Genomic DNA, 27,357 nt, shown 5'->3' on the forward strand with positions numbered 1-27,357 from the left:
GGATTGCGAGCCTGAGATAGCACTGATGGGAAGGTGCTATTGGAACATCTAGGTAGGCATCTTGAATATCCAAGGACACCATGAAATCCCACGGTTCCATTGCCAGGATAATGGTTCATAATGTTTCCATATGGAATTGAGGAACCCAAATATATTTGTTCAGAGTTTTGAGACTGAGAATGGGTCTCTGAGACCCATTAGGTTTCTGAACCAGGAACAGATTGGAATAGAAACCTAAACTTCGTTGTGCTGGGGGAACTGGTACTATTACTCCTGATTTTAGCAACTTCTGAATTGCCTCTTGCAGAGCCCTGGCCTTCATTGCCACTGGCGGCATGCTGGTATAAAAGAACTGTTGAGGAGGACGCTTCTTGAAGGAGAAGGTGTAACCGTGAGACACCGCTTCTTGAACCCAGGTATCTGTGGTGGACTGCTGCTAAACCTGTGCACTGCTGCCAGGTGGAGGCCCATGCCATCAGGCCGACAGCTTGTCTTTTGGTTTGGAAGTCGGGGCGTCTGGTTGACCAAGCCTGTTTGATCTTGGTCCTACCCAGTTTATCTGATTGAAACTGCTTGCTATAAGCCTTTCCCTTTACTTTACCTTGGGACCGGAAAGCAGGAAACATGGGCTTTGATGAAGATATCGAAGGAAACCCATATTTTTGGGGAGTTTGCTTCTTACAATAGAATATTGTCCAAATCTGTACCAAACAGAATATTTCCGACAAAAGGGCGACAAAAATATTTCCGACAAAAATTCCAATACCTTCTTGGATTCTCAGACTTCCAAGAACGTAGCCAAACAGTTCTGCGAGCGGCTACTGAAGTAGTCGATTCTTGAGAAGCTAATATACCTATATCCAAGGCTGCTTCTTCCATAAAAGCAGCTGTCTGCTTTATATTAGCTATATGGGATAACTGTTCTCTTGTTGCTGGAACCGAGAAATAATTTTCCAAGGCTTCTGCCCAGCCTGCCACTGCTTTAGCCACCCAAGCTGTGGCCATAGCTGGTCTTGTACTCGCCCCTGTTGGGGAGAATACAGTCTTAAGATTAGTGATGAGCGAGGTTCGGTTTTACTCGGTTTTACTCGGTTCTCAAAACGGCATCTTATTGGCTATCCAAAACACGTGACATCCGTGAGCCAATAAGATGCCGTTTTGAGAACCGAGTAAAACCGAGTAAAACCGAGTAAAACCGAATCCGCTCATCACTACTTAAGATAACTATGATTTTTTCTGTCTGTTGCATCATTTAATGATGTAGATGGCAGAGGTAATGTAGATTTGCACACCAGTCGAACTACGTGGCCATCTACCTTAGGAGGCACTTCCCTTTTCAAACAGTCCACAGGTGGGACAGCATAATAAAAACCCCATTTCTTTGGTATCTTAAATTTCTTACTGGGTGTTACCCATGCCTCTTGTATGATTTCCATCAGCTGATCTGAGTTTGGAAATTCTGCTTTGACTGTTTTTGGACATTTAAAAACAGGAGCCATAGATTTTAATACAGGCTCTACTACCTCTTCCACTGACAGAATGGATTTTACTGCACAAATTAACTCAGGTATATCTACTGAGGTACGGTGCTCCTATTCTCTTGATGTAGACTCAGAGTGAGATGATCCAGCTTCATCATTTGAAGTATCCTCGGATTCTGAAAACTGTGTAGACTCTGAGGATGGTGCTCCAGGTCCCTGGGCCTGTCTGCCTGTAAAAATTACTGAAAGGCAAAGTTTGAGCTAAATCTTGGACTGAGTGTGACAGCACATTCACCCATGGGGGTTGTTGCAAAGAAGGGTTTTGCTGGTACCCCATACCTGGAGATATAGCCAGAACTGCCAGGCGATCCGCTATATTGGATAAAACCTGTGCAAAGGATGCCCAAGGGGCTTCTTGTGCTTGAACAGGTTCCTGGCTTAAGGCCGGTTGATTAACCAGTTTGAATTTTTTTTAATGAAACTTTAAGGTTACACATAACTCATTTTGTACCAGGTCCTGAGGGGCTAACCCTGCTTTGCAGGACAAACATGATATTAATGTAGGTGCTGTCTCGTTACCCTTGCCTTGTGAGGACATAGCAACAATTTTATTCACACAACTGTGTATTACAGTTCATCAATGTGACAGTCTTCACTTATGTAATTTTAACGTGAAGTACAATCAGAACCTACCCTGCTTGCACCAGCATTGAGGGTAAGACCCGAGAGAGATAAAGTGATACTCACAGAAAAAAGGTTTAAAGTCAGACAACTGTACTAGCCAACAGTCACATAATAATGCATTAGTATACATTTGCAAAATGACCACATTTTTCAACTACACAATACATTAACGTAGGTAGGAAAAAACATTACTGTATTTACCTGGCTCCAATGAGTGGTATACCGGGAGGCTAGCATATTTAGACGCACAGCAACCAATATGTACACAGTCGCTCATTTGCATTAGGCACTTACTCAACTACGCAATACCACCAAGGTAGGTAAGAAATCAGTGCTGTATCACCTGCCTCAGGAGAGCGGGATACAGGGAGACTAGAACCCCACTTCCATATTTGATCATGCCGCTAACAAATGGCTATCAGAAACAGACTGTGAACACAGCGACTCTGACTGAACTGAGGGGTCTATTTACTAAGTCTTGGATAGAGATAAAGTCCACGGAGATAAAGTACCAGCCAATCCAATCCTGTCATTTTTCTAATCCAGTCTGTGAAATGTCAGTTAGGAGCAGATTGGCTGGTGTCATGACTGTGGTTTTTGTGAACCCGGCGTGTATGTGAAGTCCCCGGCGTGTATGTGAAGTCCGTGTGGGTAACTGGAGGACTATGTGTATATTTGGCTCGTTTGTGGGAATCAGTGAGATGAAGTAGTAAGGAGCAATCCCTGACTGGGGGAGGGGGGGGGTCGAACACAGTGCTTAAAGTGGTCCTAGATAGGCGGTGGAACTCACCCCCCCCTCCCCCGGCGCCCATACATTAAAGGTATTGCCCCCTGTAATAATGCCCCCAGTAATAATGCACCCCTTTGGTAATGCACCCTGTAGTAATGTGCCCCAGGTGTTTGCTCTCAGTAGCTTGCCCCCTTGTAGTTAGCCTAGTTAGCCCCCCAGTATATACACACACATAATAAAAACAAAACACCATACTCACCGAGCCCCGCTCCCGCGTCTGACTGCTGCAGTCCTCTCGGCGTCCGCTCCTGAGCACTATGAGAGAGACGTTATGACGTCTCTCCCATAGCGCGCACTCACTGTGCCAGAAGCCGGAGCTCAGTACTGAGCTCCTGCCTCCGGCTGCCGCTGTGTGAGAGAGAGCCGGGCGCCCGCTGGTAACACAATCTCAGAGGGCGCCCGGCATCTCCCTGCGGCATGGGGCGGAACTGACGGAATGCAGTTCTGCCCCGTTCCGGCTCACTTTAACCCCTGGTCGAACCCAGGCCTCGGCAGAGGGAGCCGTATTCTGACCACTGGATCACCAGGGACTTGGTGTTGATAGAAGGATGGTGAATGCATTGGTGAGAATGAACTGGATATACGGTCACAGGAGTGGGCGTTTGTGTACTCAAGGTTACTATGAAATAGGTTCTCTGGAGTTGCGCAGAACTGGGAGGAGAGCTGAAGACGTTGAACTGGACTGGTTACCAGTGAGACTGAGAATTGGGCTGGTTACCGGTGAGACTGAGAACCGCACTGTGAACCAGGCTGTGTACAGGTATACTGGAACGCAACTGTAATCCGGACTGGTACCGGATATAACTGGAAACGCAACTGTAAGTAGAACAATGACTGTGGCTGTGACTTTAAGACAAGGCTGAAGAAGAACTGAAGACTGTAGCTGTGACTTTAAGACGAGGCTGAAGAACTGAAGACTGAAGCTGTGTCTTTAAGACGAGACTGAAGAATACTGCGGCTGTGTCTTTAAGACGAGAATGATACTGGATATAACTGGTAACACAACTGTAATCCATACTGGGTAGCGAAAGAGCAGAGTTTTAACGGAACCAAAGTAAAAGTGTTACCTCTTAGGGAGCTTGCTATTAAGCTCACACAGAGATGTGTGACACAAGGAACTGGCCCCCTCTGTTACACAAGTCTCTTTACTTATACTTCCTGGTCCTTGTTGATTGGTGAACAGAGTCAGCTGATTCAGAGAGTCTCAGGCTGGCGCAGGATTGGATAGCTCCAGGTCAGGTGATCAAACCCTGCTGTCATGTCAGTACTCCAGGTTAGGCTCTGATGTGGAGTGATGCCTAGCAGGCCGGAAAAACACTGCATCCTAAACTCCTAAAATAAACAGAGGATGCTGGCTTTTAGGTCCAAACACCAGAGAGCTGAGCACATTGGAGAATGTATCTGGTGGCCACTGGAATCAGAGAGGTATATAGTATAATGACAACAATGCTTGCTGTGTAGGCACAGCATACAGAGACTTAGGTTAATCAACACTGGTGGAGCTCGTTACCTCTCAACACTCAGGAAACTCATGGTACTGGCAAGCTGTTTATCCCAGTGACACAGGATCCAGGACAGATGGCAGAGGTAAGTCACCAAATATGAGACATACAGTCAGGACCATGACAGCTGGTACTTTATCTCCGTGGACTTTATCTCCATCTAAGGCTTAGTAAATAGACCCCTTTATGTCTTAGTGTCTCAGACAGAAGCGGGAAATTTCAGTTCATGGCAGGAAACTCGGAGGAAACTGGTCAGGAACTGGGGAGAGGGGCCACCAGGGGAGCGCCTTACTCCCCACTGATGACATCCACCGTAGGAATCGCGGTCTCTTACTAATCCCTAGAGCCTATGATTCGAGGTCTAGCGCTGGTGCACCTGAGGTGGACGGCAGTGTCAGCGACTGTGTGGTAAGTCTCCCCGAGTAAGGCTGCGTTACATGCGTCTTAAACCACTAACCGGAAATAGACGCCTCACCTTCTCCCCGTGCTCCGGCCGCAGCCTGGGATTGTCAGTGTGGACCTGCAAGTACATCCAACTGGTGCCCGCCGTAACACCAGTGTTTACAAAAGGTAACTGTTGTTGCGACACCAGCGGGAAGTTGTTGGAGCGACTTTGTCAATGCGTATAAGACACATATTAAAGTCACAAAAAAATAAATAAACATCTCCTATATATTTGCCTTGTGTGTGCCTGGCCCTCTAACGCTGGGTGGAGTCACAGCGCTGGGCGGAGTCAGCTGCACAGGGAGTCACACCATGGCCTGTGCCAGTAGACCACTACCTGCAGTTTGAGAGGTACCCCTTCCTCCTGCAACCTCAGCGCCACCTAACACATCCAGTCAGTGGGGAGGTCATGTTGTCCGGGAGCTGGCGTCTGCACATACGGAGAACCCTGACACTGCAAGCACCACGCTCCACTATGCCTGCCGCCTGACATCCTCACAACGGTGCAGCGGCCATGAGCGGCTTCTTCCCCGGAAACACCCACACCGGACTTACACCCGCAGCCCACACCCGGGACCCCTCCCTCCTGCAACCCGTCACCTGCCAACACATTCAGCCGTTGGGGGGACATGCTGGCCGGGAGGCGGCGTCTGCGGAACGGGACACTGGCCAAGCCTGACACTGCAAGCACTGCGCTCCTTACTGTGTGCCTGCGTTACGTGTATAGAATCTGGATTAGCTGCTTGTGTCCCCAGCCCCGCGGTGTGAATGTCAGGTGCGAGGCAGCGTCAGACATGCACACCGCAGGGCTGGGGACACGAGCGGCTAATCCAGAATCTATACACCGAACCCAGGCACACAGTGTGTAGACATGCCGGGGCTCACAAAGGGCAGGAACAAGTGCAGCGGGACGGGGCCAGCGCAGGTCAAAGCTCACTTTACAGCTACCACTCACCACCCTCCCTCTCCAAACGTCTCTAGAGCTCCAGGCAGCAGGCAGGGAGATAGCATAGGCTACTGTTACACCCACAAAAAACACACCTCCCACATCTGCAACACCTGAGCCTCCACCAAACACCCCACCAGCGCACCCTCTTCTCCCTCACACCCTGGAACACTCCAGCTCCAAACTCGGCCAACATGCATGCAGCACGCTCCCTCCCACCCCCCTGCACACGCAAACCCCTTCCCCATCCTTGCAAACCCCCGACCCAACACCAACGCCTCATGACCGCCTACCCCTAACAACACAGCAACAAACACAACTTGCACACACCCACAACTCCAAAGGACTTCAAACACCACCCACCACAACAACGCACCCGCCTGTCCAATACCTGCCGACCCACGCAAGCCCATCCCCCAACCAAACTAGCCCCATACCTGCCACCCACCCTCCACAAATACACCACCCCTGCACCACAACACAACCTTCCCCATCTGCCTAACCCACTCCCCCCCTCCTCTACACACACCACAACCCCCAATACCCTCCACCATTACCCGCCCCTCCCCCACTCGCAGCACCTCCAGACCCCATCCACGGCACCCCTCCACCACAACACACCCCTCCCCCACCCGTGACACCCCCGCACCCACTCCTCCTTCACCTGCGGTGTCTCCAGACCCCACCTGCGGTACCACCACACCAGCCCCTCCCCCACCCGCAGCACCACCGCACCAAACCCTCCCACACCCGCAGAACCCCGGACCCCATCTGCTTCTCCCACGCACCCACCACTCCCCCAACCACAGCACCTACTAGGTGATTCATCAGGCCCTGCGTGCGCTGTTCACACCATTGCAAGGGGCTTCGACCCCTTAACCATTGCACGCCCTTTGTCCGTGCAATATTTAACTACTCACAATTATGATTGGACGTAATACTCCATATAATAAGGGCGTGCAAGGGTTAAGGGGGCGTAGCCCCTTACGACGGTGTGAAGAGCGCCCGTAGGGCGCGATGAATCACCTAGTAAAATAATAAAAGCTTGTGGCTGCAGAAAAAGACAGCCACACCATTTTCTACAGTGGTCCGGCTCCTGCAGCACCAAACAAAATTTTACTACAGATGTAGTAACCTGGAGAAGGCATAAGGAAGTCATAAATGCAAGTTGATAAATGCACCAGGCAATCAGCTCCTGTTAATTTACATATTGGAGCTGATTGGCTGGTGCATTTATCACTGGTTTATCACTTCCTTATGCCTTCTCCAGGTTAATACATCTGCCCAGCAGGTGGGGTTATAGGGAGGCTGGACTGTTGCATCTTGGGAGTCCAAAAGCTTTAACCGTTTGGTGCCCGATCCCGACGCCACCTACAACTCAGGGTATATCCTGTGGCTACTACTTTGGACTCTGAAGGAGAAATATACATTTTTCCAAATGAGGGAAAATTCTAAACAAAACCAGTTGTAAAACACTTTCCTAAATAAATTATGTAGAAGTGAAGTCAGATCAATACTACTATAATACATCAAATCCAGGGAACGTTTGGAAAAACTAATACAAAGAAAGCAAAAACATATGTGCTTTAATTTTCCTAAAAGTTTAACTCTTGATAGGTCGATACCGCTTACAGCAGCTGTTCGTGCGGAATGTGGGGATGGGAGGCTCTCAGTCAGTAGTGTACAGGGATAAACACATTGTGGGGCGGCCTGACCAGCTATTGCTGCTGTCACTAGTGTGTGCGGGAGGGTGTCTTGCTGCTGTCACTAGTGTGTGCGGGAGGGGGCCTGGACACACGTGCTGCGCTGCCGCTGAGAGCACCAACATGGCCGCCTCCGCCGCACCGGAGCAGCAGGAAAGGTGATGTGTATTCCTCGAATATTATGCACTAGTATCCCGTATCTTAATACGGATTGATGTGCCATGTAGCAGCGATAGGGGCCGGGGCTGCCTGCCGGACTCTAGAACTCGTACTTTCTGTAAATATCTTTTCAAAGCTATAGGCCCGAGCAGCGCTCTGTAGTTACTCTATTCCCCGGAAGTGTGGCTGTAGGTAGGGGAGTACCGGTTCCTGTCAGCATCGCGTTTCTTTACCTGACTCCTTATATAAACCTGGCGCATTTATTAGGAGGGGTAGTCTGACTGCGAGCATTGCATTGTGATATGCAGTGATTGCAAAGTTATATAAATGGATATGTGTAAGAGAATCTATTGGATGTGTGAATGGCTCATAGGGAGATACTGTATCTATTAATAGTTGAGGTTTGTCCCCAAAAATAAAGATTACTCATCACCACAATTCACAGCAATAAGGACCCAAATGCATACCTCCCAACTGTCCCGATTTTCGCAGGACAGTCCCCTTTTCTCTATCGTCCTAGTGGATGCTGGGGTTCCTGAAAGGACCATGGGGAATAGCGGCTCCGCAGGAGACAGGGCACAAAAAGTAAAGCTTTTTCCGATCAGGTGGTGTGCACTGGCTCCTCCCCCTATGACCCTCCTCCAGACTCCAGTTAGATTTTTGTGCCCGGCCGAGAAGGGTGCAATCTAGGTGGCTCTCCTAAAGAGCTGCTTAGAGAAAGTTTAGCTAGGTTTTTTATTTTACAGTGATTCCTGCTGGCAACAGGATCACTGCAGCGAGGGACTGAGGGGAGAAGGAGTCAACTCACCTGCGTGCAGGATGGATTGGTTTCTTGGCTACTGGACATCAAGCTCCAGAGGGACGATCACAGGTACAGCCTGGATGGTCACCGGAGCCACGCCGCCGGCCCCCTTGCAGATGCTGAAATCAGAAGAGGTCCAGAATCGGCGGCTGAAGACTCCTGCAGTCTTCTAAAGGTAGCGCACAGCACTGCAGCTGTGCGCCATTTTCCTCTCAGCACACTTCACACGGCAGTCACTGAGGGTGCAGGGCGCTGGGAGGGGGGCGCCCTGGGAGGCAAATGAGTACCTATAAAGGCTAAAAATACCTCACATATAGCCCTAGAGGCTATATGGAGATATTTAACCCCTGCCTAATTTTTCTAAATAGCGGGACGAGCCCGCCGGAAAAGGGGCGGGGCCTATCTCCTCAGCACACGGCGCCATTTCCTCTCACAGCTCCGCTGGTCAGGACGGCTCCCAAGTCTCTCCCCTGCACTGCACTACAGAAACAGGGTAAAACAGAGAGGGGGGGGGCACATTTATGGCGATATTTTGATATAACAAAGCAGCTATAAGGGAGCACTTATTATAAGGCTATCCCTGATATATATATATAGCGCTTTTGGTGTGTGCTGGCAAACTCTCCCTCTGTCTCCCCAAAGGGCTAGTGGGTCCTGTCTTCGTTAGGAGCATTCCCTGTGTGTCTGCTGTGTGTCGGTACGCGTGTGTCGACATGTATGAGGACGATATTGGTGTGGAGGCGGAGCAATTGCCAAATATGAGGATGTCACCCCCTAGGGAGTCGACACCAGAATGGATGCCTTTATTTATGGAACTACGGGATAGTGTCAACACGCTAAAGCAGTCGTTTGACGACATGAGACGGCCGGACAATCAATTAGTGCCTGTCCAGGCGACTCAAACACCGTCAGGGGCTGTGAAACGCCCTTTGCCTCAGTCGGTCGACACAGACCCAGACACAGGCGATGACTCCAGTGGTGACGGTGACGAATCAACCGTATTTTCCAGTAGGGCCACACGTTATATGATTTTGGCAATGAAGGAGGCGTTACATTTAGCTGATACTACAGGTACCACTAAACAGGGTATTATGTGGGGTATGAAAAAACTACCTATAGTTTTTCCTGAATCAGAAGAACTAAATGACGTGTGTAATGAAGCGTGGGTTGCCCCTGATAAAAAGCTGATAATTTCAAAGAAATTATTGGCATTATACCCTTTCCCGCCAGAGGTTAGGGAGCGCTGGGAAACACCTCCTAGGGTGGACAAGGCGCTAACACGCTTATCTAAACAAGTGGCGTTACCCTCTCCTGAGACGGCCGCACTTAAAGATCCATCAGATAGGAGGATGGAAAATATCCAAAAAAGTATATACACACATGCAGGTGTTATACTACGACCAGCTGTAGCGACTGCCTGGATGGGCAGTGCGGGGGTAGTTTGGTCAGAATCCCTGATTGAAAATATTGATACCCTGGACAGGGACAATATTTTACTGTCGTTAGAACAAATAAAGGATGCATTTCTTTATATGCGTGATGCACAGAGGGATATATGCACACTGGCATCACGGGTAAGTGCTATGTCCATTTCGGCCAGAAGAGCTTTATGGACGCGACAGTGGACAGGCGATGCGGATTCAAAACGGCATATGGAAGTTTTGCCGTATAAAGGGGAGGAGTTATTTGGAGTCGGTCTATCAGATTTGGTGGCCACGGCTACAGCCGGGAAATCCACTTTTCTACCTCAAGTCACTCCCCAACAGAAAAAGGCACCGACTTTTCAACCGCAGCCCTTTCGTTCCTTTAAAAATAAGAGAGCAAAGGGCTATTCATATCTGCCACGAGGCAAAGGTCGAGGGAAGAGACAGCAACACGCAGCTCCTTCCCAGGATCAGAAGCCCTCCCCGGCTTCTACAAAAGCCTCAGCATGACGCTGGGGCTTCTCAAGCGGACTCGGGGACCGTGGGGGGTCGTCTCAAAAATTACAGCGCGCAGTGGGCTCACTCGCAAGTAGATCCCTGGATCCTGCAGATAATATCTCAGGGATACAGGTTGGAATTAGAGACAGATCCACCTCGCCGTTTCCTGAAGTCTGCTTTACCAACGTCCCCCTCCGAAAGGGAGACGGTGTTGGAAGCCATTCACAAGCTGTACTCTCAGCAGGTGATAGTCAAGGTACCTCTTCTGCAACAAGGGAAGGGGTATTATTCCACTCTTTTTGTGGTACCGAAGCCGGATGGCTCGGTAAGGCCTATTCTAAATCTGAAGTCCTTGAACCTGTACATAAAGAAGTTCAAGTTCAAAATGGAGTCACTCAGAGCAGTGATAGCGAACCTGGAAGAGGGGGACTTTATGGTATCCTTGGACATCAAGGATGCGTATCTCCACGTTCCAATTTACCCCTCACACCAGGGGTACCTCAGGTTCGTTGTACAAAACTGTCACTATCAGTTTCAGACGCTGCCGTTCGGATTGTCCACGGCACCTCGGATCTTTACAAAGGTAATGGCCGAGATGATGATTCTTCTTCGAAGAAAAGGCGTATTAATTATCCCATACTTGGACGATCTCCTAATAAGGGCGAGGTCCAGAGAACAGCTAGAGATGGGATTAGCACTGTCTCAGGAAGTGCTAAAACAGCACGGGTGGATTCTGAATATTCCAAAATCCCAGTTAATGCCGACAACTCGTCTGCTGTTCCTAGGGATGATTCTGGACACGGTTCAGAAAAAGGTTTTTCTCCCGGAGGAAAAAGCCAAGGAGTTATCCGAGCTTGTCAGGAACCTCCTAAAACCAGGAAAGGTGTCTGTACATCAATGCACAAGAGTCCTGGGAAAAATGGTGGCTTCTTACGAAGCAATTCCATTCGGCAGATTCCACGCAAGAATTTTCCAAAGGGATCTGTTGAACAAATGGTCAGGGTCGCATCTTCAGATGCACCTGCGGATAACCCTGTCTCCAAGGACAAGGGTGTCTCTTCTGTGGTGGTTGCAGAGTGCTCATCTATTGGAGGGCCGCAGATTCGGCATACAGGATTGGATCCTGGTGACCACGGACGCCAGCCTGAGAGGCTGGGGAGCAGTCACACAAGGAAGAAACTTCCAGGGAGTATGGACGAGCCTGGAAACGTCTCTTCACATAAACATTCTGGAACTAAGAGCAATATACAATGCTCTAAGCCAGGCAGAACCTCTGCTTCAGGGAAAACCGGTGTTGATCCAGTCGGACAACATCACGGCAGTCGCCCATGTGAACAGACAGGGCGGCACAAGAAGCAGGAGTGCAATGGCAGAAGCTGCAAGGATTCTTCGCTGGGCAGAGAATCATGTGATAGCACTGTCAGCAGTGTTCATCCCGGGAGTGGACAACTGGGAAGCAGACTTCCTCAGCAGACACGATCTTCACCCGGGAGAGTGGGGACTTCATCCAGAAGTCTTCCACATGCTGGTAACCCGTTGGGAAAGACCAATGGTGGACATGATGGCGTCTCGCCTCAACAAAAAACTGGACAGGTATTGCGCCAGGTCAAGAGATCCGCAGGCAATAGCTGTGGACGCGCTGGTAACGCCTTGGGTGTACCAGTCGGTGTATGTGTTTCCTCCTCTGCCTCTCATACCAAAAGTATTGAGAATTATACGGCAAAGAGGCGTAAGAACGATACTAGTGGTTCCGGATTGGCCAAGAAGGACTTGGTACCCGGAACTTCAAGAGATGATCACGGAAGATCCGTGGCCTCTATCTCTAAGGAGGGACTTGCTTCAGCAGGGTCCCTGTCTGTTTCAAGACTTACCGCGGCTGCGTTTGACGGCATGGCGGTTGAACGCCGGATCCTAAAGGAAAAAGGCATGCCGGAAGAAGTCATTCCTACTTTGATTAAAGCAAGGAAGGAAGTAACCGTGCAACATTATCACCGAATTTGGCGAAAATATGTTGCGTGGTGCGAAGATCGGAGTGCTCCGACGGAGGAATTTCAACTGGGTCGATTCCTACATTTCCTGCAATCAGGATTGTCAATGGGTCTCAAATTGGGATCTATTAAGGTTCAAATTTCGGCCCTGTCGATTTTCTTTCAAAAAGAATTGGCTTCAGTCCCTGAAGTCCAGACCTTTGTTAAGGGAGTGCTGCATATACAGCCTCCTGTGGTGCCTCCAGTGGCACCGTGGGATCTCAATGTGGTTTTGGATTTCCTAAAATCTCATTGGTTTGAACCACTAAAAAAGGTGGATTTGAAATATCTCACATGGAAAGTGACCATGCTTCTAGCCCTGGCTTCTGCCAGGAGAGTGTCAGAATTGGCAGCTTTATCTTACAAAAGCCCATATCTGATTTTCCATTCGGACAGGGCAGAACTGCGGACTCGTCCGCATTTTCTCCCTAAGGTGGTGTCAGCATTTCATCTGAACCAGCCTATTGTAGTGCCTGCGGCTACAAGTGACTTGGAGGACTCCAAGTTACTGGACGTTGTCAGAGCATTAAAAATATATATTGCAAGGACAGCTGGAGTCAGAAAATCTGACTCGTTGTTTATATTGTATGCACCCAACAAGATGGGTGCTCCGGCGTCTAAGCAGACGATTGCTCGTTGGATCTGTAGCACAATCCAACTTGCACATTCTGTGGCAGGCCTGCCACAGCCTAAATCTGTAAAGGCCCACTCCACAAGGAAGGTGGGCTCATCTTGGGCGGCTGCCCGAGGGGTCTCGGCATTACAACTTTGCCGAGCAGCTACGTGGTCAGGGGAGAACACGTTTGTAAAATTTTACAAATTTGATACTCTGGCTAAGGAGGACCTGGAGTTCTCTCATTCGGTGCTGCAGAGTCATCCGCACTCTCCCGCCCGTTTGGGAGCTTTGGTATAATCCCCATGGTCCTTTCAGGAACCCCAGCATCCACTAGGACGATAGAGAAAATAAGATTTTACTTACCGATAAATCTATTTCTCGGAGTCCGTAGTGGATGCTGGGCGCCCATCCCAAGTGCGGATTATCTGCATAAATTGTACATAGTTATTGTTAACTAATTCGGGTTATTGTTGAAGGAAGCCATCTTTCAGAGGCTCCGCTGTTATCATACTGTTAACTGGGTTTAGATCACAAGTTGTACGGTGTGATTGGTGTGGCTGGTATGAGTCTTACCCGGGATTCAAAATCCTCCCTTATTGTGTACGCTCGTCCGGGCACAGTACCTAACTGGAGTCTGGAGGAGGGTCATAGGGGGAGGAGCCAGTGCACACCACCTGATCGGAAAAAGCTTTACTTTTTGTGCCCTGTCTCCTGCGGAGCCGCTATTCCCCATGGTCCTTTCAGGAACCCCAGCATCCACTACGGACTCCGAGAAATAGATTTATCGGTAAGTAAAATCTTATTTTTTTTGGGAGGCTCCTGTCACTCTGCTCTGCCTAGCATGCGCACAGCGGCTATTAATGGGAGACAGAGGTGCTGGGGGCATGCCAGCAGCTCACACAGTGCTGACCATGCCCCCTAAGTACAAATTCGGGAGGAATTCAATGCTGAATACTTTTACCATCAATGGTATATAAGCAGATGTTGTTTTTAGGGCTGCTAGGCTGTCAGCCTTCGGCTCTTAAGGCCCCCATCCACTAGTCCGATTTGGGCACTTTTCATCAGATTTTGACGCATCTGATGAAAAGTGTCACATTGGACGGCTCCTCCGATCCGATGCACGGTCCCGTGTCAGATATGTCTGAGCTATAGATCTTTGGTGCTGCGCCACAGATTTATCTGAATCTGAAGAAATCAGGTGCACATCTGAGTGTTTTTTTTTTCTTACTTCAGATGTATCGTGTCAGATTCAACTGAAGCGTCACTTGACTGACATCTCCCTGGCCACTCCCACCTACCAAGAGGACGCGACGGCAGCAGCATAAGACAGCAGATCTATCTGAAGTAAATCTAGTGAAAATTTTAGCCGCGGATCCGATCAGATTCCCGGGAAGCTGCCGGGAGAGTTCAAGAGAAATCTGATGTGACATGCAGCTCAGGCAAGTTGGCCTAGTGCAGTGTTTCCCAACCGCGTTCCTCAAGGCACACTAACAGTCCTGGTTTTAGTGATATCCAGGCTTGAACACAGGTGACTTAATTAGTACCTCAGTTATTTTGATTTAACCATCTGTGCTGAAGCCTGGATATCACTAAAACCTGCACTGTTGGTGTGCCTTGAGGACCGCGGTTGGGAATGCCTGGCCTAGTGGATGGGGATCATTAGGCTTGGTACAGACGATGCGGGTAATATGTGACATCGTCAAGGGAAACGATATCCGACATACAGACTGAACGATATCGTCAGTGATGGCATCCACCCACATCCAGGTGCATGCAGTCTTGTCCAATATCTTTACATTTCAAGGCTGAAACTAAAGATATTGGACTTCGTTAACAACCTGCGGGAGCGCTCATCGTTAATGATATAGTGTATACACACTGGACGATGTGAACGATATATTGTCCGATCCGCCGGGTGCATATTATCAAGTGTCCGATCCATATATCTGGTGCATATTGTCAAGTGTGCACCCAGCCTTAAGTTAGGTACACACTGGGGTATATTCAATTATAGAGTCGGATCCATTCCGACATGAATTTGTCGGAATGGATCCGACAATACCTATTCAATGAACGGCCAAATCCTGTCGGATTTGCCCGTTCCCGACCATCTCAATCTGACTTTAAAAAAGTTGTATTGAGATGAGGGAGCTGAGAGAAGGAGACTGGGGAGAGCAGGCACCAAGCGGCTACAGCACAGCGTAGCAGGAGGATGGGGCACCGTCACCAGACCTCACAACAGCGTCCACCCGGCACCAGCAAGCGGGACCTCTCTTGCTGGCGCCGGGTGTACGTGGCGGTGCCCCATCCTCCTGCTACGATGTGCTGTAGCCGCTTGGTTCCTGCTCTCCCCCGTCTACTTTTCTCAGCTACCTCATCTCAATCCGACTTTTCTTAAAGTCGGATTGAGATGGTCGGGAACGGCTAAATCCTGTCGGATTTGGCCCCGTTTCCGACAGAAGCACGCAAATCGACAGGTGACAGATTGGATAGTGACAGGTAAACAAAGGAAATATGGGCAGATTATTGAGAATGCACACACTGGTCAATATTGGGAGATTGTGGCCAAGATTTTTGGTTTGGGATGACAGATCGGAAAATATATCGTTTGTGTGTGTGTGGGCAAGATTTTTCAGAAATATCGCCAGAACAATCGTTCGTATACACTATACAATAACTTTGGTCAATTTCCGATTATTGGCAAATTGGCCCAATAATTGTATAGTGTGTACCCAGCTTAACTCTGTGTGTAAGATCCAGGAATGGGATGTCCCGACTCGGAGGCTGAGCTGTCATTCACAGCTCAGTCCCGCCTCCAGCTCTCACACAGAAGCAGAGCCTGCAGCCGCAAATGTGCAGAAATACCAATGGTAAAACCATTGATGGCTATACACAGAATAGTTACCTGCCATCGATGGTTTTTGTCACCATTACCATCGATGGAGGTAACGCCGATGGCCATCACTAATCAACCTATTAATGCTTTAATGCTTCAGACTCCGCTGCAGCACTGCTCAAATGGGCAAGCGGATCGCACCTAGTAGGGATCAGGTCCCTCTGCCCCATTTGTGCTATTTAGCCCATAGGCTACAATGGCTGATGTTAGTTACGGGCACTTGGTAAGTTTGCCTGTTAAGCAGCCCCCATAGAAATCCAGCAAAATAGCATCTGACCATGCTTTAATAATGTCACTTATGTTCTATAGTCTGGCATCACTACCATTCTACAAAAGTTATTAAATATTTGAAAAGTGCAGGACTCCGTTTAGTGTAGTTACATTTCTTCAGTTTCTCTTTTGTAGAGCTATTTATTTTTATTTAAATGGAACCACTCATTGTATAATTCAATGCAATTTTTGCTTGTGAAAGATCACTAAAGTAGCAATTCTATGAAAAAACAAGGTGTGTTCGACTGGCAGGCTAAAAGAAGACTCTTAGGGGGCAGTTCTGTTAGACGGGATGTGCTGCTGAATATTGCTGCAATGTTTAACTGTGCACATATCTGCTGTATACACTCTGCAACATTGCTGGTTTTGCTGCACACCTCTGTGGTGTGAAGAACTGCCAATGTTGCTGGCCTTGATGTGCTTTTCCTATTGTTAGTGGTTGTCCAGTGTTCTCTCTATGCTGTATTTCTCTGGCGGTCTGCCTGGCAAAATTTCCCTGTTGCCTGGAAATGTATTGCGGGTGAGAGAGTTCAATGGAAACACCAGCACAGTGTAACTTGTTGGCCGCATCACAGTGTGATGTGCCATGCTAGAAGGATGCCGGGTTCCCCCTGGACCCTTGCACATTATCTTAGTGCCGCCCCCGCTGGAAGAAGGATGACTGTCGCCTAAATGCCCCCCTCTCCCACCGGTCCACCTAACACTGGAGGCAAGCATCATCCTCTCCTTCCTGGTGCCTGCCACACAGTAAGTGAGATGTTGGATGGGAGGGAAGGAAGGGTGCTGCTTACCTGCTGTGGTAAGGTTTGATCCGCCCGGTCTGTGCTCCTCCCGGCTGTCTTACAATGCGGCTCAACAAAAAAGGAAATTCTGGGGAGTACACTGTTGTCCCTTTGTCTGCCTTGCCATTGTTACGTTTTTCATTGGCCAGTATTTTTTTATTTAATAGAGATGAAATGGAAAGTTATGAAACGTTTATCCAGAAAAAGGAACAGCTTACCGCGCAGGAGTTTTATGGAGAGGATAGTGACGAAGAAAATGATGATGATGAAGAGGATGATTGGTATTGGGAAGACAGCGGTGCTAATCTCACAAAGCACTATTCCTCTACAAGAGCAAGCAATCCTCAGGTATTGCTTGTCTTATGATTCTTGTAAATAATTATCTTTGGGAGAATTCAATTGTTTTATGCACCATGTTAATTAATGGGTGTGAAGTGGCTAAACCCGTCTAAAGTTCCTGTTAGCATGCCCAAACCATAGACTTTTCTAATATTTCTGCTCACCAGTGTGTGGCATTGGCACCTGAATGGAGCAGCAATTGAATTGCTCCATTGAGTGCCCAATAATTAGCGCCACCTATAAAACAATTTAATTTCTCTATCGTCCTAGTGGATGCTGGGGTTCCTGAAAGGACCATGGGGAATAGCGGCTCCGCAGGAGACAGGGCACAAAAAGTAAAGCTTTAGGATCAGGTGGTGTGCACTGGCTCCTCCCCCTATGACCCTCCTCCAAGCCTCAGTTAGATTTTTGTGCCCGGCCGAGAAGGGTGCAATCTAGGTGGCTCTCCTAAAGAGCTGCTTAGAGAAGTTTAGCTTAGGTTTTTTATTTTACAGTGAGTCCTGCTGGCAACAGGATCACTGCAACGAGGGACTTAGGGGAGAAGAAGTGAACTCACCTGCGTGCAGGATGGATTGGCTTCTTGGCTACTGGACATTAGCTCCAGAGGGACGATCACAGGTACAGCCTGGATGGTCACCGGAGCCTCGCCGCCGGCCCCCTTGCAGATGCTGAAACGAGAAGAGGTCCAGAATCGGCGGCAGAAGACTCCTCAGTCTTCTTAAGGTAGCGCACAGCACTGCAGCTGTGCGCCATTTTCCTCTCAGCACACTTCACACGGCAGTCACTGAGGGTGCAGGGCGCTGGGAGGGGGGCGCCCTGGGAGGCAAATGAAAACCTTTTTTGGCTAAAAATACCTCACATATAGCCTCCGGGGGCTATATGGAGATATTTAACCCCTGCCAGAATCCGTTAAGAACGGGAGACGAGGCCGCCGAAAAAGGGGCGGGGCCTATCTCCTCAGCACACAGCGCCATTTTCCCTCACAGAAAGGCTGGAGGGAAGGCTCCCAGGCTCTCCCCTGCACTGCACTACAGAAACAGGGTTAAAACAGAGAGGGGGGGCACTAATTTGGCGTTAGAAATATATAAAAAAGATGCTATAAGGGAAAACACTTATATAAGGTTGTCCCTATATAATTATAGCGTTTTTGGTGTGTGCTGGCAAACTCTCCCTCTGTCTCTCCAAAGGGCTAGTGGGTCCTGTCCTCTATCAGAGCATTCCCTGTGTGTGTGCTGTGTGTCGGTACGTGTGTGTCGACATGTATGAGGACGATGTTGGTGAGGAGGCGGAGCAATTGCCTGTAATGGTGATGTCACTCTCTAGGGAGTCGACACCGGAATGGATGGCTTATTTAGGGAATTACGTGATAATGTCAACACGCGCCAAGGTCGGTTGACGACATGAGACGGCCGACAAACAATTAGTACCGGTCCAGACGTCTCAAAAACACCGTCAGGGGTTTTAAAACGCCCGTTTACTTTAGTCGGTCGACACAGACACAGACAGGGACACTGAATCCAGTGTCGACGGTGAATAAACAAACGTATTCCTTATTAGGGCCACACGTTAAGGGCAATGAAGGAGGTGTTACATATTTCTGATACTACAAGTACCACAAAAGAGGGTATTATGTGGGATGTGAAAAAACTACCGTAGTTTTTCCTGAATCAGATAAATTAAATGAAGTGTGTGTTGATGCGTGGGTTCCCCCCGATAGAAAATATGGGCGGTATACCCTTTCCCGCCAGAAGTTAGGGCGCGTTGGGAAACACCCCTTAGGGTGGATAAGGCGCTCACACGCTTATCAGAACAAGTGGCGGTACCGTCTATAGATAGGGCCGTCCTCAAGGAGCCAGCTGACAGGAGGCTGGAAAAATATCATAAAAAGTATATACACACATACTGGTGTTATACTGCGACCAGCGATCGCCTCAGCCTGGATGTGCAGAGCTGGGGTGGCTTGGTCGGATTCCCTGACTAAAAATATTGATACCCTTGACAGGGACAGTATTTTATTGACTATAGAGCATTTAAAGGATGTATTTCTATATATGCGAGATGCACAGAGGGATATTTGCACTCTGGCATCAAGAGTAAGTGCGATGTCCATATCTGCCAGAAGATGTTTATGGACACGACAGTGGTCAGGTGATGCAGATTCCAAACGGCACAAGGGTGTATTGCCGTATAAAGGAAGAGGAGTTATTTGGGGTCGGTCCATCGGACCTGGTGGCCACGGCAACTGCTGGAAAATCCACCGTTTTTACCCTAAGTCACATCTCTGCAGAAAAAGACACCGTCTTTTCAGCTTCAGTCCTTTCGTCCCTATAAGAGTCATATCTGCCCAGGGATAGAGGAAAGGGAAGAAGACTGCAGCAGGCAGCCCATTCCCAGGAACAGAAGCGTTCCACCGCTTCTGACAAGCTCTCAGCATGACGCTGAGACCGTACAGGACCCCTGGATCCTACAAGTAGTATCCCAGGGGTACAGTTTGGAATGTCGAGACGTTTCCCCTGCGCAGGCTCCTGAAGGCTGCTTTACCAAGGTCTCCCTCCGACAAGGAGGCAGTATGGGAAAAAATTCACGAGCTGTATTCCCAGCAGGTGATAATTAAATTACCCCTCCTACAACAAGAAAAGGGGTATTATTCCACACTATATTGTGGTACTGAAGCCAGAAGGCTAGGTGAGACCTATTCTAAATCTAAAAAAATTTGAACACTTACAAAGGTTCAAATCAAGATGGAGTCACTCAGAGCAGTGATAACGAACCGGGAAGAAGGGGACTATATAGTGTCCCGAGACATCAGGGATGCGTACCTCCATGTCCCAAATTTGCCCTTATCACTAAGGGTACCTCAGGTTCGTGGTACAGAACTGTCACTATCAGTTTCAGACGCTGCCGTTTGGATTGTCTACGGCACCCCGGGTCTTTACCAAGGTAATGGCCGAAATGATGGTTCTTCTTCGAAGAAAAGGCGTCTTAATTATCCCTTACTTGGACGATCTCCTGATAAGGGCAAAGTCCAGGGAACAGTTGGAGGTCGGAGTAGCACTATCTCGGATACTGTTACAACAGCAGGGGTGGATTCTAAAGATTCCAAAATCGCAGCTGATCCCGACAACAAGTCTCCTGTGCTTAGGGATGATTCTGGACACAGTCCAGAAAAAGGTGTTTCTCCCGGGAGAGAAAGCCAGGGAGTTATCCGAGCTAGTCAGGAACCTCCTAAAATCAGTGCATCATTGCACAAGGGCCATGGTAAAAAAAAAAATGGTGACTTCCTTCGAAGCAATTCCAGTCGGCAGATTTCATGCAAGAACTTTTCAGTGGGATCTGCTGGACAAATGGTCCGGATCGCATCTTCAGATGCATCAGCGGATAACCCTATATCCAAGGACAAGGGTGTCTCTCCTGTGGTGGTTACAGAGTGCTCATCTTCTAGAGGGCCGCAGATTCGGCATTCAGTTTTGGATGTTGGTGACCACGGAGGCCAGCCCGAGAGGCTGGGGAGCAGTCACGCAAGGAAAAAATTTCCAGAGAGTGTGATCAAGTCTGGAGATTTTTCTCCACATAAATATAGCTAAGGGTAAATTTATAATGCTCTAAGCTTAGTAAGACCTCTGCTTCAAGGTCAGCCGGTATTGATCCAGTGGGATAAAACATCACGGCAGTCGCCCACGTAAATAGACAGGGCGGCACAAGAAGCAGGAGGGCAGTGGCAAAAACTGCAAGGACTTTTCGCTGGGCGGAAAATCGTGTGATAGCACTGTCAGCAGTGTTTCATTCCGGGAATGGAAACTGGGAAGCAGACTTCCTCAGTAGGCACGACCTCCACCCGGCAGAGTGGGAACTTCATGGGGAAGTTTTCCACATAATTGTAAACCGTTGGGAATTACCAAAGGTGGACATGATGGCGTCCCGTCTGAACAAAAAAACGGGACAGGTATTGCGCCAGGTTAAGAGACCCTCAGGCAATAGCTGTGGACATTCTGGTAACACCGTGGGTGTACCAGTCGGTGTATGTGTTCCATCCTCTGCTTTTCATACCTAAGGTACTGAGAATTATAAGACGTAGAGGAGTAAGAACTATACTCATGGCTCCGGATTGGCCAAGAAGGACTTGGTACCCGGAACTTCAAGAGATGCTCACAGAGGACTTATGGCCTCTGCCGCTAAGAAGGGACTTGTTTCAGCAAGTACCATGTCTGTTCCAAGACTTACCGCAGCTGCGTTTGACGGCATGGCGGTGGAACGCCGGATCCTAAGGGAAAAGGCATTCAGGAAGAGGTCATTCCTACCCTGGTCAAAGCCAGAAAGGAGGTGACCGCACAACATTATCACCACATGTGGCGAAAATATGTTGCGTGGTATGAGGCCAGGAAGGCCCCACGAAGAAATTTCAACTCGGTCGATTCCTGCATTTCTTGCAAACAGGAGTGTCTATGGGCCTCAAATTGGGGTCCATTAAGGTTCAAATTTCGGCCCTGTCGATTTTTCTTCCAGAAAGAATTGGCTTCAGTTCCTGAAGTCCAGAAGTTTGTCAAGGGAGTATTGCATATACAACCCCCTTTTGTGCCTCCAGTGGCACTGTGGGATCTCAACGTAGTTCTGGGATTCCTCAAAACACATTGGTTTAAAACCAGTCAAATCTGTGGATTTGAAGCATCTCACATGAAAAGTGAACATGCTCTTGGACCTGGCCTGGACCAGGCGAGTGTCAAATTGGTGGGTTTTTTTTTTCTCAAAAAAGCCCATATCTGTTTGTCCATTCGGACAGGGCAGAGCTGCGGACTCGTCCCCAGTTCTCTCCCTAAGGTGGTGTCAGTGTTTCACCTGAACCAGCTTATTGTGGTGTCTTGCGCCTACTAGGGACTTGGAGGACTCCAAGTTGCTAGATGTGGTCAGGGCCCTGAAAATATAGGTTCCAGGACGGCTGGAGTCAGGAAAACTGACTTGCTGTTATCCTGTATGCACCCAACAAACTGGGTGCTCTTGCTTTTAAGCAGACTTTTGCTAGTTGGATGTGTAATACAATTCAGCTTGCACATTCTGTGGCAGGCCTGCCACAGCCAAAATATGTAAATGCCCATTCCACAAGGAAGGTGGGCTCATCTTGGGCGGCTGCCCGAGGGGTCTCGGCTTTACAACTTTGCCGAGCGGCTATTTAGTCAGGGGCAAACACGTTTGTAAAATCCTACAAATTTGATACCCTGGCTAAGGAGGACCTGGAGTTCTCTCATTCGGTGCTGCAGAGTCATCCGCACTCTCCCGCCCGTTTGGGAGCTTTGGTATAATCCCCATGGTCCTTTCAGGAACCCCAGCATCCACTAGGACGATAGTGAAAATAAGAATTTACTTACCGATAATTCTATTTCTCGGAGTCCGTAGTGGATGCTGGGCGCCCATCCCAAGTGCGGATTATCTGCATTACTTGTACATAGTTACAAAAATCGGGTTATTATTGTTGTGAGCCATCTTTTCAGAGGCTCCGCTGTTATCATACTGTTAACTGGGTTCAGATCACAGGTTGTACAGTGTGATTGGTGTGGCTGGTATGAGTCTTACCCGGGATTCATAAATCCTTCCTTATTGTGTACGCTCGTCCGGGCACAGTACCTAACTGAGGCTTGGAGGAGGGTCATAGGGGGAGGAGCCAGTGCACACCACCTGATCCTAAAGCTTTACTTTTTGTGCCCTGTCTCCTGCGGAGCCGCTATTCCCCATGGTCCTTTCAGGAACCCCAGCATCCACTACGGACTCCGAGAAATAGAATTATCGGTAAGTAAATTCTTATTTTCCCACCTTGACTGCATGTTCTATTTACTTCTTGGTTACAAATGTAAATACTATTTTATCCGATAACCCATTCCAAGCAAATTTCTTAAGTGTTTGTTATCTCAGATGGTTGTAGAGCTGCCCATGACACAAGTTTACGCTCTCCGTAAAGTGACTGGTCATTGCTCTCAGTGCCTATTAATCCTTGATATTTTGTGATCATTCTATATAAATGGTAGTGGATGGATGTTTTAAAGCAAGAAGAGGATATATGAACTATATGAACTTTTATGATTTTACATATACTTTTTGGGGCAATTAATGTTTGATAAAATGACTGTCATTTTATAACGGTTATGAAAAGAATGACCTTTCCAAGGCTACAACAGAAACAGTATGTCTGTCATCAGCAGAATTCTTGTGTTTTAGGCCAACAGACAGCGTATACATAACAACTCATCTAAGGCATATATCGCGACGGACAAAGTCTTGCAGAAGTATGAAAATAAAATTTATCTTGGTAAGCACAAGTTGTGTTAGTGTGACGCTTGGATTACTTGCTCATGAAATCTTTTTTAAATGTACAAAATATAAGATACACACGTAGTAATTTTGCCATTATACCTTGGCAGCATCTGTTTTGCAAAAGTGAAAAGTTTCTGGTTACTTGATATGGACAGCGATGCTCATTTTTAAGTAAATTTATGTTGTATATCTGCAACAAGATTAGCACAGTGGCGAGCATTACTACTTCACATACCTAATTCCTGACAATATGTGTAAAGTTTGTTTGTTCTCCCTTATGGATTTCCTCTAGGTCCAGTGTTTTCAACCACTGTGCCGTGGCACACTAGTGTGCCCTGAGCAGTCTCCAGGTGTGCCGCCATAGAAGCAGACCCAGGCCCGTCAGTGTTTTGGCACTACTGAGGCCCTGGAACAATCAATACTGGTGGGTTTAGTGGTTGCAGAGCCAGTTCTAATTTTGGGCCGGGCAGTGTTGGGCTCTTCTGGCTTTCTCAGATGTGGCTCAGGCATTACCTATGGAGAAGCTGCGACATGACATCCTAGGATACGCAGCTGCACCATGTATCACCATTATATTTGAGTGTGCCTTGGCAATATTTAAATCTTGTTCAGTGTGCCGCGACTTGTAAAAGGTTGAAAATCTCTGCTCTAGGTGCTCCATTGCTTTCTAGAACACACTGGTAGGTTAATAGGGTTCTGACAAAAAAAATACACATACACACTAGGGTGTGTGTATGTGTGTCCTTGTGATAGAAAATATAGAATATAAGCTTTAATGGAGAACAGATGAAAACATTCTCCGTGAAAGGGCTGCAATATGTGTGTGCTAATTAAATCAGTGTTAATAAATAATAGATATACCTGTCCGTATTTAACTTGTTTTTGCAATAATACTTTGTTATTGGGCAACGGCATCTGTACCCGTTGAGTGTGATTTGTGTAGCACTACTTTGGTGCACCTATTACAACCTGTTTACTGGTTTTGATTACTAGTTCAGTAACAATACTCCTTAGGTTAATTTAGAAAGATGTGAAAATTAGAATATATAATGAGAACTGCATTGCAAGGAATACCAGAAGTTGTACTGTAATAATGACCAGTTCTGAAACATATCTACATTTCCTGGAACAAGTCTTAAGGTGGGTACAAACTAGGCGATGTGTGTACTCTTCCCGGGCCGGGTCGTGCATGCAGCTCATGGACGACAGTCCAAATTGAGCAGCATGCACAGCTGAGGGAGGGAGCATCACTCATCGTCCGCAGCATACACACTGGGCGATATAGTAAACAACGCCGCTCAGCAAGCTCAAAATGATCGACGTCTTTTACTTTATCAGCAAGTGTGTATGCACCCATATACCCCTTTTACACAGAGCTTCTGAACCAGCTTATTGCTGGGTTAATCTGATTTGCGGCTCAAAGCAAATAGGTTTACCCGGGTCCAGTGACCCGGGAATCTAACCTGGTCAGCTTGCAAGGTTGGTCCCGGGAAAGACCCGTGTCGCGGTGCAGTGTAAACAGGTAAGCCGGTTAATGCGACCCGGGACCTGTTTACAGCATAGCAAAGCCGACGCTAAGAGATGATCTCATCTCCTAGTGCTGGCACTGCACACGTAACCACTGACGTCGCCAGCCCGGCAATAAGACGTGTCCTGGCGCCAGTCTGATCAGGGTCACATCTGGGTTGGAGCCGGCTACAAAATCCCTGATGCGACTCGGCAATTTGGTGTAAAAGCGGTATTACGAACTTTTGCATTGTTATCAGCTATAGGATCACCTTTATACTATTGCATTGTGTTATTTGAAAGCTTCCTCTTTTCCAGTGGGATGAAAAGTGTAAGGGTTAATCATGTGGAAAGAGTTACATCCTTAGGGGATGCTGGGAACTAGTTCTTAGAACAATGGGGTATAGATGGGTCCAAATGAGCCGGTGCATTTAAACAAATCAAATTACAGTATGTGTGCTGGCTTCTCCACTCTAGGCCCCCTCCCACAAGCCAGTTTAGAAAAAAGTGCCCTCAGAGCCGTTTGCTTCTCTGGTGGGCTCCAGAGTTTCTTTCAGGTTTTTTATTTTAGTTTGTTTTGTTACAGCCAGACAGTGTGGCACACTGTCTGTGCTGCACCGAGGGAGCTCAGGAAGGGGTTTGAGACAACTTCACCCATGGTAAATGTCCATTGCCCTGACTACAGGATTCGTCCTGAGGGTGCTGTACCGCAGTGTGAAACATCACTGCGCATGGGCCCGAAGCCATGCTGCCACCCTGAGCAGCCGAAGATTCATCAGAGGGATGAAGTTTGGTGAATGTGCTGGGGTCCCTGGCGATTTTGGTGGTATTAGGCGCTCCCCAGCTCACGGTTCCACCGGAGGGACTGCTGCATCGGGGTTGGGCACACTGACACCCTGAGCCACCAGACGTCTGTGGAGGGCGAGGGGGCCATAATTCTCCTGGTTTTTCAGTCAGTGTGACTGAGCAGCAAGCGCGCCATGTTGGGGGCGGGGCTTCTTAGAGCGGGACCAGCAGGGCGCCATTTCACAGTCCTCACAGCGTCTGCAGAAGCACAGCTACAGGGCCTCCAGGAGTCCCTCAAGCTACGGTGGTGGTATAGTGTGCACATATAAAGGGGTGGGGGAGTACTCCAGAGAACGTTTCCTTATTAAGGAACCATTTCTGTCCATATATATACACTGCTCAAAAAAATAAAGGGAACACTAAGATAACACATCCTAGATCTGAATGAATGAAATATTCTTATTAAATACTTTGTTCTTTACATAGTTGAATGTGCTGACAACAAAATCACACAAAAATTATCAATGAAAATCAAATTTATTAACCCATGGAGGTCTGGATTTGGAGTCACACTCAAAATTAAAGTGGAAAAACACACTACAGGCTGATCCAACTTTGATGTAATGTCCTTAAAACAAGTCAAAATGAGGCTCAGTAGTGTGTGTGGCCTCCACGTGCCTGTATGACCTCCCTACAACCCACACAAGTGGCTCAGGTAGTGCAGCTCATCCAGGACGGCACATCAATGCGAGCTGTGGCAAGAAGGTTTGCTGTGTCTGTCAGCGTAGTGTCCAAAGCATGGAGGCGCTACCAGGAGACAGGCCAGTACATCAGGAGACGTGGAGGATGCCGTAGGAGGGCAACAACCCAGCAGCAGGACCGCTACCTCCGCCTTTGTGCAAGGAGGAACAGGAGGAGCACTGCCAGAGCCCTGCAAAATGACCTCCAGCAAGCCACAAATGTGCATGTTTACTACTCAAATGATCAGAAACAGACTCTATGAGGGTGGTATGAGGGCCCGACGTCCACAGGTGGGGGTTGTGCTTACAGCCCAACACAGGCAGGACGTTTGGCATTTGCCAGAGAACACCAAGATTGGCAAATTCGCCACTGGCGCCCTGTGCTCTTCACAGATGAAAGCAGGTTCTCACTGAGCACATGTGACAGACGTGACAGAGTCTGGAGACGCCAAGAACGTTCTGCTGCCTGCAACATCCTCCTGCATGACCGGTTTGGCAGTGGGTTAGTAATGGTGTGGGGTGGCATTTCCTTGGGGGGGCCGCACAGCCCTCCATGTGCTCGCCAGAGGTAGCCTGACTGCCATTAGGTACCGAGATGAGATCCTCAGACCCCTTGTGAGACCATATGCGGGTGCGGTTGGCCCTGGGTTCCTCCTAATGCA

The 27,357-nt window shown here is 48.3% G+C and overlaps 2 protein-coding genes across 2 annotated transcripts in view; one reads left to right on the forward strand and one right to left on the reverse strand.

Moving 5' to 3' along the window:
- Positions 1 to 8,272, reverse strand: part of RBM22 (RNA binding motif protein 22) — a 162,099-nt gene extending 153,827 nt beyond the window's left edge. Inside the window, exon 1 of the mRNA XM_063923106.1 lies at positions 8,177 to 8,272. Coding sequence (XP_063779176.1) covers positions 8,177 to 8,257 — 81 coding nt within the window. The 5' untranslated portion in view covers positions 8,258 to 8,272. The remainder of the gene's footprint in view (positions 1 to 8,176) is intronic.
- The window catches only part of RIOK1 (RIO kinase 1), a 207,602-nt gene continuing 187,808 nt past the window's right edge, over positions 7,564 to 27,357 (forward strand). The window contains exons 1-3 of the mRNA XM_063923108.1: positions 7,564 to 7,708; positions 17,192 to 17,372; positions 23,568 to 23,658. Of these exons, the coding sequence (XP_063779178.1) occupies positions 7,674 to 7,708; positions 17,192 to 17,372; positions 23,568 to 23,658 (307 nt within the window). The 5' untranslated portion in view covers positions 7,564 to 7,673. The remainder of the gene's footprint in view (positions 7,709 to 17,191; positions 17,373 to 23,567; positions 23,659 to 27,357) is intronic.

Source organism: Pseudophryne corroboree, chromosome 5 (assembly GCF_028390025.1).
Source record: "Pseudophryne corroboree isolate aPseCor3 chromosome 5, aPseCor3.hap2, whole genome shotgun sequence".
NCBI lineage: Eukaryota > Metazoa > Chordata > Amphibia > Anura > Myobatrachidae > Pseudophryne > Pseudophryne corroboree.